The sequence below is a fragment of the Pelophylax lessonae genome, assembly GCF_965119305.1.
Source record: "Pelophylax lessonae genome assembly, chromosome: 2".
Classification (NCBI taxonomy): Eukaryota; Metazoa; Chordata; class Amphibia; order Anura; family Ranidae; genus Pelophylax; species Pelophylax lessonae.
Window position 1 is genome coordinate 268,373,641 of NC_138769.1, and position 15,500 is coordinate 268,389,140.

A 15,500-nucleotide genomic window follows, 5' to 3' on the forward strand; every position below is an offset into this window, starting at 1 on the left:
TACCTGGCTGTGTAAAAATACTCAATCATCTGGCTGCAGGATAATCAGAGGGAGACCCAGGGAACATCATACTCAGCAACCCCTACGGGGGCAGTGCTACAATCATGTAACATTAAAAGAAATTACCACCATTTTATTCTCCATTTTTGCTGTCAGAAAATATGTTTTGTGGGTTTTAACTAATCTTCTGGCCTAAAATCTACATTTTACATGTATGCAAAAAAATACAGAACAACTCTGGAAGCAAAGAGGTAGAAGGGCTGCACAGGAGAGGGGAGGAGAAGAGAGAACGCTTGTCAATGACTGAGATTTCCAGGTACAGTGACATCACTCATGACTCCTATTTCCCAGTTGCTGTTGCTGCTCCCTCCTCTCCTTTGCAGCTGACACAGAGGAACCGGATCACGTGGCAAGACCAGAGCAGAGCAGCTGAAAATAGGAAGTATATACATCCTTTTCAAACAGGTTAGTCAGCATAGGTGTTGGTAGAGGGGAAAGGACATTTTACCTACTTGCCGCCCATAGGATGTCCAAGAACCTTTTTGGGATTGCAGTAGTTATACCGGGATGATGCCTGCACCTACAGGCATTATCCCGGTATTTAATTTTTCAGCCAGCGATTCCCTATGTAGCAGAAGTGATTTGAGTGACTAGATAGCCACTCGATCACATCTGCGGGTGGTGGAGGGGGATCCCTCCCCCCTCCCATTGCCTCTCCCAGGCTTTTCCACCCGATCGCGGAGCCCAGGGCGATGCGACCAGCAGCATTGTCTGCACGGAACAGAGAGGAAATTACCGTACATTGTTCCTCTCTCTCTCCGTGGCCCCAGAAACAGAAAACGATGACTATGTCATCACTTTCGGTCCCCCCTCTGTTTACCTGGCTGCTAGCGGCCAGAAAAGCAGCCAATGAGACTGATCTGTGTCTGATTGGCTGCACTGGACCCCCCTCTAATAGACCACAGATCTCCCCATAAAGAGGATCTGCCATGGTCTATGCTGTCACAAGGGATGTTGTTCATCCCTTGTGATAGCCATAAAGTTAATCCAAAGAAAAAAAAAATAAAGTATAAAAAATAAAGTTTTGTATAAAATAAAGAATATTGAAAAAGTTAAAGTGCCCCATGCCCCTGTGCTTACGTGCAAATATGAACGCATACGTTACTCCGACACACATATGTAAAAGGTGATTGCACCACACATGTGAAGTATTGCCACAAAGGTTAGAGTGAGAGCAATAATTCTAGAACCAGACCTACTGCGCAACCTGTAAACGTTTAAAGTGATGCCTATGGAGAGTTTTAAGCACCTTGGTTTGCCACCATTCCACGGGCAGATGCAATTTTAAAGCATGACATGTTGGGTATCTGTTTACTGGACCTATCATCTTTTACATTATACAAAGAAATTGGGGTAACATTTTTTTTTTATTACATTTTTTTCATTTGTATCTTATCCTGTATTTTTTCTAAAATAACTGCGTTTGAAAAACTGCTGCACAAATACTGTGGGACATAAAAAAATTGTATTGATTTCCATTTTATTCTCTAAGGTCTCTGCTAAAAATATGTTTGGGAGTTCTAATTCATTTTCTAGCAAAAAAAAAAAAGGTTTGTTATTTGCAGAATTACCAGGTGAAGTCCTTAATCTGCAAAATTTCTATTAACTCCAAAAATGTCATTTTTTTTTTTTTCTGTTGTGCAAAAAAATGGATGTACATTCTGGTCAATTAGTGGTCAGCTACACTATCATAAAACTGCAGCACAGAACTTCTTGAACTTAAAGCAATTTGGATACTCTTATGACAAGTCCATGCAAAACTAAAGACAGATGGTAAATTTCTCAATCTTTATCCAGCCAAATTCCAACCACACCTAGCAAAGGCATTTTCTACTCTGAAATAGAATCAGGCCTTAACAGTACTGCTACCGTAACTGTGCATGCAAAGAATTAGCTACATCATCATTATAAATGTAACATGAAGAAAACTGTTCCATTGAGCATATCTTATTTCATTACATGACAGTCCTGGAATGCTTGAATTTACCCAGGGCACCTTCACAATTCCGTAAAAGTAATCACTTTTACATAAAAGCCAGGGGCCAACTGAACAAACTGGTAATAGGCTAACAGCTGACAGTCATGAGGTTGTTTGACTATAGTTTGAATAACAAAAGGAGGAAACCCTAAGGAAGATTTCCTTCATCCACCTTTTTGTGCGGCTAGCGATCCATTACCTCTGACTAGCTGCTATTGTGGTATCACTAGAGTTGCAGTACCTCACAAAATGGAGTACACCTCTCATATTTTTGTAAATATTTTACTATATATTTTCATGTGACAAAACTGAAAAAATGACACTTTGCTACAAAGTAGTGAGTGTACAGCTTGTATAACAGTGTAAATTTGCTGTCTCAAAATAACTCAATACACAGCTGTCTAAACCGCTGGCAACAAAAGTGAGTACACCCCTAAGTCAAAATGTCCAAATTGGGCCCAAAGTCTCAATGTTTTGTGTGGCCACCATTATTTTCCAACACTCCGTTAATCCTCTTGGGCATGGAGTTTACCAGAGCGTCACAGGTTGCCACTGGAGTCCTCTTCCACTCCTCCATGACAACATCACGGAGCTTATAGCCTAGGCTATGTTTATGTAGAGCAACAAATCTTATTTTCAGATCCTCAGCGAGTTCTTTGCCATGAGGTGCCATGTTGAACTTCCAGTGACCAGTATGAAAGAGTGAGAGCGATAACACCAAATTTAACACACCTGCTCCCCATTCACACCTGAGACCTTGTAACACTAACGAGTCACATGATACCAGGGTGGGAAAATGGCTAATTGGGTCCAATTTGGACGTTCTTAGGGGTGTACTCACTTTTGTTGCCAGCGGTTTAGACATTAATAGCTGTGTGTTGAGTTATTTTGAGGGGACAGAAAAATGTCAATGTTATACAAGCTGTACACTCACTACTTTACATTGTAGCAAAGTGTCATTTCTTCCGTGTTATCACATAAAAAGCTATAATAAAATATTTACAAAAATGTGAGGGGTGTACTCACTTTAGTGAGATACTGTGTTTATGAGCAATGTTTGATTTATTCATTCCTGAGGTGAGCAGCCATTGCACTCAATGTTGGATACCTTGGTTTGGGAATGTTCGCATCGGTGACACATTTGGATTGAAAGTTTTTCATAACATTGCTGGATCACCATTGTTTGCTAATTTCCTGCACTTGCACGTGGACTTTTGATGAACTTTACACATTTATTGTCTAACAGTTTTGCATCATTTGCACTTTATATGGACTTTATATTTGGATTTATATTTTTGCCTTTTTTGGCCTTACATCATTTTAATTTTGCACATCACATTTGTTATATATTTATTATAATCATTTTGTTTATCAGATTATTTATCTGAAATTGGCGCAGATTTGTTTGCATTATTTATTTTCTGGTATGTGGTGACACTACAAATTGGCAGCTTTTTTTCCTTGTATTATTATTTTATTTTGATTATTCTTTACTATCACTTTCATTTACTTTACTGGTAGCGCATAGGCTCTTAATTTCTAATTTTGATCACCTGTGCGATTTTTTTTTTTTTTTTTTCTCGCTATAAACAAAAAAAGAGCGACAATTGTAAAAAAAAAAATATATATATATATTTCAGTGTATACTTATAGCTATGTGAGGAATAAATGAAAAAAGAAAGAGCAAGGGGGACAGGGACTGTAACAAAAAAAAGTGGAAAAAAAAAAGTGAGATATGATAAGCAATAAGTCCTTTTTAAAGTGTCACCAAGGTAATAGTCTCAAAGACGAGGATGTGCCAATGGTTTACCACCTGTCTTCTCCACCCAAAATTAAAATGGTCAGTGTGGTAGGAGAGCAGTAGAAAATTAAAGCAAAGGGGTAGCTAACTATTTCAACAAAATTCCCAGAAGCTCAACAGTAATTTCAGAAACTGTCACCCGATTGTGCTTTTCTCAATCCATGAAATACCTTCTTTCTGAGATTGGTAGTGGCAGCCAAGCGAGTCATTTTCTTCCAGATGTTGGGGAAGGCTAGTAGGACTGTGAATGACTTTACCAGTGGCCCAGTCATCCTGCTGGAAACAGAGACCGCCCCCTTAGCAGAATTGCTCCCAATCTCTTCCCAATCACAACAGCTGGATGGAACTGTGAGTGACAATTGCAGCTACAGCAAAGAAAGAGAACCAAACAATGTTTCTCATGTTGTACAATGTGTGGCACAGCGTCTACCTCAGTGCGGCTGTGGTGTGGGGAGTTTTGAGATCGTAAATTAATTAGTGCGGCGTCTCACTAATCCTTCCTTGTGCTGCTCTGCTCATGGGGAGGAAGTCGAGTGCTGGGAAAAGAGGCTACGTGGCACCCGTGCCGGGGGTAACCTACCCCTGTTCTACTGTGTCTGTGGAAAAGGAAGTAAAGGGCAATCTTAAGATTGGGACACAGACTGAAAAAAATGTAAAAAACGTTTTTGCTATACATATGCTTTAAACACATTTGAAACAACTTAAAATTGCCACTGTCTCCATGCAAATTAGATATTTTTCTAGGAAAACACCAGTATTTTACAATCTTTGAAGCTAATATCAAGAAATGTCATATTTAACAAGGTCTTATATCTTTGGTATAAAATGAAGTATGCATACAAAATGGGCTGCAGTACAGAAATCAATTTATATGTTAAGATTTCTCTGCTTTTTTGTCCCCCCCTTTTTTTCTTTGTTTCATATAGTCAGAATGAACACCTTATCCTAGTTCTGCACACAGTGACTGGGGACAGATCCTGCAGGAAAGTGGACTGCCTGGGTGAGTTTGATGCATCATTTTTTAAAATACGGTACAGTTTATGCTGCTGTGTAATCCCTGTATTTTCTTAACTAGATCTGAGATGAGTGCTGAGACGGGTAGAAAGCAGACCACTAATATATCCAGTGAGAACACATACAGCATGGTCTCTGATGCACTTCCAGATGGTCCTGGCATTAGGGTAAGCTCTGTATATATATTACAGTGTGTAAATAGTTATGACAAATTATAGCTGATGCTTTGGTATAATACTATTGGAATACCATCTTGATGCTTTCTATGTATCCTAAAGCTAGCCACACAATGCTCAAATTTCCACCGATTGCTTCTGAGTTGGTGGCCTTGTCAGCACCATCTCAAAACATAAAAAGTGGATTTGTTGTCTCAAATGCTTTTCATCAAAACCCCTCTGCAATAAGTGCCTTGAGCATCTGTCTTTTAAGGAAGAATGCCTGTTTGGTTCCTCCTTTGATAAATAAATTGAGGTGATCACGGGGAGTAAGAGTACCCTTCTCCCCCCAGAATAAGTAGGCTCGTGCTCCTGCAGGTAGATCTAATATTGAGTCTAGGAAAAGTTCCTTTGATTCCCTCATAGGACTTCAGCTCCATATCTAAGTCTGGAAGTCAGAAGATATGGTCCTCAAACCAGCCAATTCTGACTCTAAGCCCTCTTCGTGGTGATGTTTTGTCAAACTAGGGGGTATGCCTGTCAGCTTTCTGGGTCTTCAAGTCCCAGGAAATCTCCAGTGTTTGGGTCCAGAGTGTCCTTTTACAGGCACAGCCTGTAATGTTGCTCTGTGTACTGGATCCTGAAATGGCAGTCACCTTGGCAATTGGTGCAGTTAGGTGCAGGGTGCTATACAAATCAAGTGTTGTGGTCTGTTGCTATGAAACCCAGTCCTCGCATATGCCCTCTGAGAGGGCTAAAACCTGGTCTTTAAATACAGTCCAGCATCATGGCCATGTAAGATCTAAGCACTCTGTATGCTTTTGCACTGTGCTCTTAACCACTTCCATGCAGAGCAGTTAGACCCCCTTCCTGCCCAGACCAATTTTCAGCTTTCAGCACTCTCACACTTTGAATGACAATTGCTCAGTCATGCTACACTGTAACCGAACAAAATTTTTATCATTTTTTTCACACAAATAGAGCTTTCTTTTGGTGGTATTTGATCACAACTGGGTTTTTTTTTTTTTCGTGATATAAGCAAAAAAAGCAAAATTTTTGAAAAAAAAAAACACTTTTTTTTAGTTTCTATTATAAAATTTTGCAAAAAATTAATTTTTCTTCATACATTTGGGCCAAAATTGATACTGCTACATATCTCTGGTAAAATTAACCCAAATTAGTGTATATTATTTAGTCTGTGTGAAAGTTATTGAGTCTAGAAGCTATGGTACCAATTACTGAAAATTGATCACACCAGATGTACTGACGGCCTATCTCCTTTCTTGAGGCCCTGAAATGTCAGGACAGTACAAATACCCCCCAAATGACCCCTTTTTGTAAAGTAGACAGTCCAAGGTATTTAGTAAGAGGCATGGTGAGTTTTTTGAAGTTATCATTTTTTCCCACAATTCTTGGGAAAATGAAGAAAACAACATTTTTTTTTTCTTTTTTTTCCCACAAAGTTGTCAATTTATCAGCTATTTCTAAGACATAGCATGTACACAGCAAAAATGACACCCCAAAATACATTCTGCTACTCCTTCTGAGTATGTTGATACCACATGTGTGAGACTTTTACACAGCCTGGCCACAAAAAGAGCCTCCACATCCAAGTAGCACCTTCAGGCGTTCTAGGAGCATAAATACACATAAAACTTTCTTACTACCTATCAAACTTTTGAAGGCCCTAGAGCACCAATACAATGGAAAAGTCCACAAAATGACCCCATTTTAGAAAGCAAACACTCCAACGTATATTTTATGAGGCATTATGGGTCGTTTGAACATGTCATTTTTTTCCACAAGTTTTTGGAAAATGTGGGAAAAAAATAAACTTTTTTTTTTCCCACAAAGTTGTCAATTTATAGGATATTCCTAACACATAGCATGTACACAGCAAAAATGACACCCCAAAATACATTCTGCCACTCCTCCTGAGTGTGGCAATACCACACGTGTGAAACTTTTTCACAGCCTAGCCATATAGAGGGGCCCAAAATCCAAGGAGCACCATCATGCATCCTAGCCACTTGCCTAGGCCTATTTTTGACATTTGGTGTTTACAAGCTAAAATCAGTTGTTTTTGCTAGAAAACTACTCGGAACCCCCAAACATTATATATTTTTTTTTAGCAGAGACCCTAGAGAATAAAATGGAGATTATTGCAATATTTTTTATCACACCGTATTTGTGCAGCGGTCTTCCAAACGCAATTTTCTCTATCGCTCATTGACAGACGTAGTCCTCGGTGATACAGCACCTTCGGGTTATGTTGCCTCCACAGGAGTAGGACTAGACAGGAAATAAAATGCTCTGGCCACACCCTAGGGTATATCCTCTCTCTCTCTGCCTCAGCAAATCAGTTTTTTTCTGTCTAGTCAGGAGTAAGGACCTAGATACCTTGCTGGGATCTTCGGTCCTGGCAGGATTTTTTTCTTAGAAAAGAATTTTTTAAGACAGCTTTTTTTCTCCAGTGTTCCTGTGAGATCTTCAAGCAAGAAAGCTGAACTGGGCGACGGGCTGGATGTTGAGATCCAGTGGTCACCCCAGTTCAGCCTACGAGCGCGTGCAGGCCATAGCTCCGCGCTGGGTCGGCCGCGACATAGTCCCACTGGACGGGGACTGACCCTGTGAGTTAAACGTCTCGCTGAAACGCCAAAGACCATGAGTCACGGCGCCCGTATTGTTCGACAGCCCTCCTACCTCGGTGGAGAGGGGTACTGTCAGGATTTGGCGCCCGCCTGGTTCCGGTATGGTGAGTAGTATGTTCCCCCTTTCCCCCTGACGAGTCTTGTGGTGAACGCGGGCCCCTCTCTGTAATGGTAAGGATGGGTTCCCCTCTATCCTACAACATGTCACAGATCCCCCTAATTGAGTGTGATTTTTGTGTACAAGAAGCCAGGAGGCTTGGTTTGGGAGCTGACAATCTAATTGTAAAGATGTGTAAATGATTGTAGTCAGTGGCAGTACTAGAACTTTACTGTGATAGTATAAGGTATCCTACCTGTCAGTAGCCACAGGGCGATGTCTATACATGTATACTGCATTCCAGATCATTCCTCCAGCTAAGCAGCGGTCCGCATACGGCCCGCTAGGGTCCGGTACCTCCGACCACGCTGACCACCATGAGGGTGAAGGGTTGTGAGGCCGAGATCCTGCTGCAGACATGCCGCTATTCTGTGCAGGCCGCCGCCATTGTCTGGTAGATCGCACGAGGCCGCCATTTTGGTGTAGCCTCGTGTCTCCAGCATGGGGGCGGCCATGTTTGAGGTGACTCAAACACCTCATGGAGCCAGGGGGAGGAGCCGGCAGGTGTGTTAAGGGGCGGAGCCGCCTCTTTTACCCAGGAAATAGGGCCAAAGACTTCCTGTCTGTAACAAGACAAGCACTGAGCAAGCTGATGAAAACTTCTGTGCATCAGGGATGAGCCTTGGGGTCTGTCTCTCTCTCTGTGGGGTCCAAAAAGGCAGGTAACACTGAGGGGCGCTGTTGCGACTGGGGGACACAAAAAAAAAAAAAAAAAATTTCTTTTACTTTCTCATTTTTTGTCGCTGGCAAGTGTCTTGTATAATCATTGACCCTGCCGCATAGGTATCCCCACCTGATCCCCTCAAGGTGGCCGCAGGACCCTCCAGTACCCCACTTGTGTTTTAATGCATTATCGGCAATTTTGGAGTCTTTGGTATCCCGGGTGGAGGTGGCCTGTCAGGGACGGGGGTCAAGTAGCGACCCCCGCCTACCCCTATTGTTTATCAGATACTTCAGATACGGATTCGGAACTGGTCAATGCAGTTGCAGGTCCCTCTTAGGGGGCTGTTGTCTCAGGTAATATCTCCTCAGCAGTGAGGAGCACGTTTCTGCCTCCGCCATAGCACAAGAGTGGTGGATGCACTAGTTGTGTCCGTCCGGGAAACCCTTAGTCTTGAGGTTACACCGGCAGAGGTAGCTGAGACTGAGATTCCTTTTTGGTACTTGTTAGCCTACCAAAAGGGCGAAGGATTTTCCTTTACCCAAATGGGGTCGTTTTGAAACGAACCCCTGTTATTTCCAAACGCATGGCTAGGTGCTATCCGTTTGAGGAATTCCTCTTTATAGGATAGACGGTACCACCTGCTGTCTTGCCACAGACTGTTAGGATAAAAAGACCTCGTAACTAACGAGGACCTTCCTTTTCTGCTCATATAGAGTTGTTCGTTCCGCGAGGGCGGGCGATAAGGCGAAACCCTCCAAAGCCCCTTTAGAGGGGTTTCAAAGGGCGCTGGTCGGGTAAACAAATAGTCCGGCTCAGCCAAGCCTGAAGAATATAGCCTGATGCGCCCCTACCCATCTCTGGGGTGGGGGGGGGATGTCTTCACCGGTTTCTGGAGGACACAGGATCGAGTTTCGATCACTTCCACCGGTGCGATTCTGCCCTTCTAACATTGAGCGGTTTCAGGGGTTCTATTCAAACCTATTCACAATGCCCAGGAAAGAGGGCAAGGTGCGTCCAAATCTGGACTTGGGAAGAAATAGAGTCCATCCGTACAGTGGTGGCCTCCCTGCATAAAAGAGATTTCCTGGCGTCCATAGACATATAGGATGCCTATCTTTATATCCCCATCATCGCAGGACATCAGCGTTTTTTCGCTTTCCCAAAGATCATCCCTGATTCCCACCAGGAGACTGAACTATCTGGGCCTAAGGTTGGATACATCCTGGGCAAGAGAGTTTCTCCTTGCTGGGAAACTCCAGAAGGTTCAGTCAACGATTCGGATGTTGCTGTCCGTCAATTGGCTGGGACTGATGGTGGCCTTCTTAGAGGCAGTACCGTATACCCAGTCTCATACCCGAATTCTCCTGAAGGAGATTCTTTTTTAATGGAATCAGAATTCCGATTCCCTGGACAATCGGATCCGGTTGAGCGAGCGGACCAGGAAGTCTCCGATGCTCAACCAGGGGAAGTAATTTCTTCCGATAGTATCCAGATTACCAATAAGGGTATCGGAATTGAGAGCGATCAGATTTTGTCTGATTTACTGGATCGAGCAGCTCTAGAGCAGCCCGATTCGGATCCAATTGCATATGGCCTCTTCATCCAGAGGTTTTTTCCCTAGCTGTCCCTTCATTGGGACATCCCGGATGTGGATCTGTTGGCACCTTGGCCTAACAGGAAGGTGCGGAGGTTTGTAGCTCGCGCCACGATCCTCTAGCGGACGCAGCAGAAACGCTGATCGCCCCGTGGGGGCAGTATCAGCTACGGCATGCCTTCCATCCTCTCAAGTTGCTGCGGGAACTTCTTCGCAGGATAGAGGTGGAGGGAATTCCAGTTATTCTGGAAATTCTGGATTGACCTCGTCAAGCCTGGTACGCCGACTTGGCGAGGCTAGTCGCGGACGCTCCTTGGAGACTTCCTCTCAGGGAGGATTTGCGGTCTCAGGGACCGATCTTCCATCTTGCTTTACAGTCGCTGGCTTAATGGCCTGGCCATTGAGACCCAGGTACTGAAGGACAAGGGAGTGTCAGCTTCAGTTATTCCTACCTCCAGTTAAAGCAAGGAAAGCGACTTCCAGCACATGGAAGTCTTATATTGCATGGTGTGAATCTATTGGATTTTCCCCACATACCTATTCGGTGACCCGAATTTTGGTCTGTCTGCAACAAGGGGTTGAGCAGAAACTATCCTTGAGCACGATCAAGGGTCAGGTTTTCGGCGTTAGCAATCTTCTTTCAAGAGACCTTTGGCTAATCATTCCTTGGTGCGGAATTTCATCCAGGGGGTGCGACATCTGGCTCCGCCAGTGCGCGCACCCTTACCGCCTGGTATCTTAATTTAGTGTGGTCGGTTCTTCAGAAACTTCTCTTTGAAGATATTAGGGAGATTCCCTTGCTTACATTCCCAGAAGGTGGCCTTCTTGGTGGCCATTACTTCTCTACGCAGGGTGTCAGAACTGGCCGCATTATCCTGTCGTTCCCCAGATCTGGTGGTTCATAGGGATAAGGTGGTTCTTCTTCCGAATCCATCCTTCCTTCCTAAAGTGGTTTTCGTAAGACGGACTCACTTTTTGTGATCACGGATAGCCCTTGAAGGGGGTTGCCTGTGTCTGCCGCGACCATATCTACATGGATCAGTCAGACGGTGGTACAGGCTTATTCTATTAAGGGTCGGAATCCTCCGTTCCCTGTTAGGGCGCACTTCACTCGAGCGCTCAGTACTTCCTGGGCCTTTCGCCATCAGGCGTCAGTGGTCCAGGTATGCAAAGCGGCCACCTGGTCGTCGGTACATACCTTTACAAAATTTTATAAAATTGATGTGATGGCATCGGCGGATGCCTCATTTGGCCGCAAGGTTTTGCAGGCCGCAATTTGAGGAGACCGGTGGTCTACCTCGAGGGTTTTTTTTCTGTTTGAAAATTTTTTTGTTGAGTCTCATCATTAAGGATGAGCATTGTAAACTTCTAGTTGGCACCGGTTGGGCCTTCTAGATTTGGATTTGATTTCCATTTTCCCACCCCTCATTTGTGATACTGCTCTGGGACTTCCCGAAGGTGCTGTATCACCGAGGACTACGTCTGTCAATGAGCGATAGAGAAAAATGGATTTTTGTAAAATCTTACCGTAAAATCCTTTTCTCTTAGCTCATTGACAGACGTAGTACCCGCCGCTCTGTTTTTTTGAGTTGGGTTGGGTTAAATTCTCTAAAGACTGCTTTTATGACATAACTGATTTGCTGAGGCAGAGAGAGAGAGGATATACCCTCTGGGACTGCCCCTAGGGTGTGGCCAGAGCATTTTTTTTCCTGTCTAGTCCTACTCCTGTGGAGGCAACATAACCCGAAGGTGCTGTATCACCGAGGACTACGTCTGTCAATGAGCTAAGAGAAAAGGATTTTACGGTAAGATTTTACAAAAATCCATTTTTTTTGGAAAAAATTCACTTTTTTGAATAAAAAAATAAGAAACCAGTAAAGTTAGCCCAATTTTTTTTCATAATGTGAAAGATAATGTTACACCGAGTAAATAGATACCCAACATGTCATGGCGTCAAAATTTTCTCACGGAATGGCGACAAACTTTGGTACTTAAAAATCCCCATAGGCGACATTTTAAAAAATTCTACAGGTTGCCATCTTAGAGTTACAGAGGAGGTCTAGGGCTTAAATTATTGCTCTTGCTCTAACGATCGCGGCGACACCTCACATGTGTGGTTTGAACACCATTTACATATGTGGGCGGGGTTTCCATATGCGTTCGCTTCTGCGCGCGAGCTCACGGGGACAGGGCGCTTTAATTTTTTTTTTTTTACTATTTATTTTATTTATTATTTTTTATTTTTACACCGTTTTTTAAAAAAAAAAAAATTGATCATTTTTATTTCTATTACAAGGAATGTAAACATTCCTTGTAATAGAAAAAGGCACGACAGGACCTTTTTTTTGTGAGATCTGGGGTCAAAAAGTCCTCAGATCTCACAAGTACACTAAAAGATAGAAAAAATAAATAAATAAATAAATAAAATGAAAAAAAAAACAAAGGACCTTTAAACCGGTTGCTAGGCAACGACATTTGCCGTAGCTCTGGTCCTCCATGACCATAGAGTCAAGTGAGGGCAAGCTTGCCCTCACTCGACATCCTGTCTGTGAGGATCGTTTTCCCCGCTGCCGGCGGGTACGGTAAGCGGGGAGAAAGACCGGAACGCGGCGTGAGGGGGGGGGGGCACCTCTTCCGCCATCCTGAAAGGGTGATCCCACGGCGAATCCGCCACTGGGACCACCCTTATTGGAAAGCCAACCGTCCACCGTTTAAAAAAATACCAGGGTTATGGCAGCTATCTGCTACCATAACAGCGGTATTTAGGTTTAAACGGAGGACGTATATAAACCTTTTTGGACTTGGACATGGTGGCTGCATGAAGGGTGACAAGTACTCGGGTACTTTGCTGGGCAGGTGACAGGTACTCTGGTACTGATGAGCAGGTGGCAGGTACTGGAGTACTCCGATAGGCAGGTGACAGGTACTCGGGTACTCTGATGGGCAGGTGATGGGTACTGATGAGTAGTACCGATAGGTGATACTGTACTGATGGGTACGGATGATCAGTACTGATACTGATAGATACTGATGGGTACTGATGAGTACTGATGAGTAGTGATGGGTACTGATGAGCAGGTGGCAAGTACTCGGGTACTTCAGGTGTCAGGTACTCTGATGAGCAGGTGGAAGGTACTCTGGTACTCTGATGGGTAGGTGACAGGTATTCGGGTACTCTGATGGGTAGGTGACAGGTACTCGGGTACTCCGATGACGGGTACTCCAATGACAGGTACTCAAAGTACCCGAGTACCTGTCAGAGTACCCGAGTACCTGTCAGAGTACCCGAGTACCCTTCATCAGAGTAACCCGAGTACCCTTCATCAGAGTAACCCGAGTACCCTTCATCAGAGTAACCCGAGTACCCTTCATCAGAGTACCCGAGTACCCTTCATCAGAGTACCCGAGTACCCTTCATCAGAGTACCAGAGTACCCGTCATCAGAGTACCCGTCATCAGAGTACCCGTCATCAGAGTACCCGTCATCAGAGTGCCCGAATACCTGTCACCAGCCCATCAGAATACCCGAGTACCTCTCTGTATCCCATCAGAGTACCCGAGTACCTGTCACCTACCCATCAGAGTACCCGAGTACCTGTCACCAGCCCATCAGAGTACCGAGTACCTGTCATCAGAGTACCTGATGGGCTGGTGACAGGTACTCGGGTACTTTGATGGGCTAGTGACAGGTACTTTGATGGGCTAGTGACAGGTGCTCTTTATTGGGGGGGGGGGGGGGGGCAATCAGTGTGTTTGGAATGCACTGTAATTGGTAACTAGCTGTTACCACAATCTCCTCCTCACACAGGATCAGTGTGTGAGGAGGAGAACACGGTGACAGCTAGTTACCATGTTCTCTGTTGACATTTGTGACCGGCTGTGATTGGACACAGCCGGTCACGTGGTAAAGAGCCAATTTCACTGGCTATTTACCTAGATCGGGGGTGGGCTCTGTCCAAGGGACGAGCCTCGTCCCCGATCGCCGCCCTGCGCTCCCCCGTCGGGGCGCGCATCGAGGAAGGAACGAGCGGCTCGCGCTGGAGCCGCTCATGTGATTGGCTGTGATTGACACAGCCGATCACGTGGTAAACAGCCAATTTCATTGGCTGTTTACCGTGATCGGGGTTGGGCTCAGTCCAAGGGACGAGCCTCACCCCCGATCGCTGCGGGGGCGTGCAGTAGCGGCATATGACGGCCGCCCGGATCGAGAAAGACTTCCTGCCGCTGTCATTTTACTATGGCGCGGTATGGAAGCAGTTAAAGACCAGGCAGTATTGGAATTGTATTCACTATATTGTAAACTTTTCAAGTGGGTGCTAAAACTCAACCACTCAGTTTAGTCTTGGGTGGATGACCAGGTCTGACATCACACCACAGGTCATACATTTTTTTTTTTTTATAAATGTATTTATTGTTTTCAAAAATAAAGGAGCATACAGATACATTCATACATTAAAAACGTCAATTTCCAGTGATATAACTCCTCCCTTCCCTTATTTTCCCTCTATTGGTCCCCCCCTTATCTGTTGCTAATTGTCTTTCTCTTTTTCTCCACTCCATTTAGCGTATTCTCTCGTTGTCTTAAACTCTCTCCAATTTTCCCTTATATCACCCCATTCCTCTGTATCGTCTTCTTCCCAATCTCTCATGTATTCCAATGTTCTTATTCTCTCAACTCTCTGTACCCGTACAGTCTCCCATGGTCGGGGCCTCTTCCTTTTGCCAAAATAATGGGATTTATCCTTTTGCTGCATTCATCAGATGGGGTATTAATGTTTTATATTGCCTAATGGCATTTTTAATACCGTGAAATAGGCAGTACCAGGGATCTTCAGGAAACTCTATTTTTGTAATTTTTTGATTAGGTCCAAGATTTCCTTCCAGTACTTTTGGATCTTTGGGCAGTCCAACCATAAATGCGCCATTGTACCTACTTCTAAACAACCACTCCAGCTGTTTTTTTGATTTTCTTTTTGATAATTATGAGCTTTATCAGGGGTAATGTACCATCTTGCAATGCATTTGTAATTCATTTCAGCTGTGTTTATATCAACTGTGGAACTATGTATTAATTTTAAACTTTTTCCTAAGTGAAAATCTCTATTTCGTGTGCCCAGTTCCCTCTCCCATTTGTCGATGAATAGCGGGACCGCCGGTCCTTTCAAGTCCACTAGGATTTTATATATATTTGATATTTTATTATCATATTTCTCGGAGGAGCAGATCCGCTCAAAAGGGAGCAATTCTTCTCCCGTAGTGGGTGGGGAGTCGGAGGTATTTCTATTGCTGCCGGTGAAGAAGTCGGAAGTACGAAACGCGTCGGGGCGTGACCAGGCGGCATAACCTCACCTAGTGTACGAGGAGCTTGGACACCCGGAAGGTGCGCGGTCCACGGCGTGGAGTCTGGACACGAGTCCCGAAGGGTG

At 44.1% G+C, this 15,500-nt stretch overlaps 1 protein-coding gene across 2 annotated transcripts in view; it reads left to right on the forward strand.

The window, feature by feature from the left end:
- Positions 1 to 4,813: 4,813 nt before the first annotated feature.
- PLEKHA6 (pleckstrin homology domain containing A6) overlaps positions 4,814 to 15,500 on the forward strand; it is a 949,845-nt gene continuing 939,158 nt past the window's right edge. For both annotated transcript variants that reach the window (XR_014224910.1, XM_082245107.1), the window contains exons 1-2: positions 4,814 to 4,839; positions 4,915 to 5,020. Coding sequence is in view for 1 of the 2 variants with exons in the window: in XM_082245107.1 (XP_082101233.1) it covers positions 4,922 to 5,020 (99 nt within the window). In the remaining variant the exon portion in view is untranslated. The remainder of the gene's footprint in view (positions 4,840 to 4,914; positions 5,021 to 15,500) is intronic.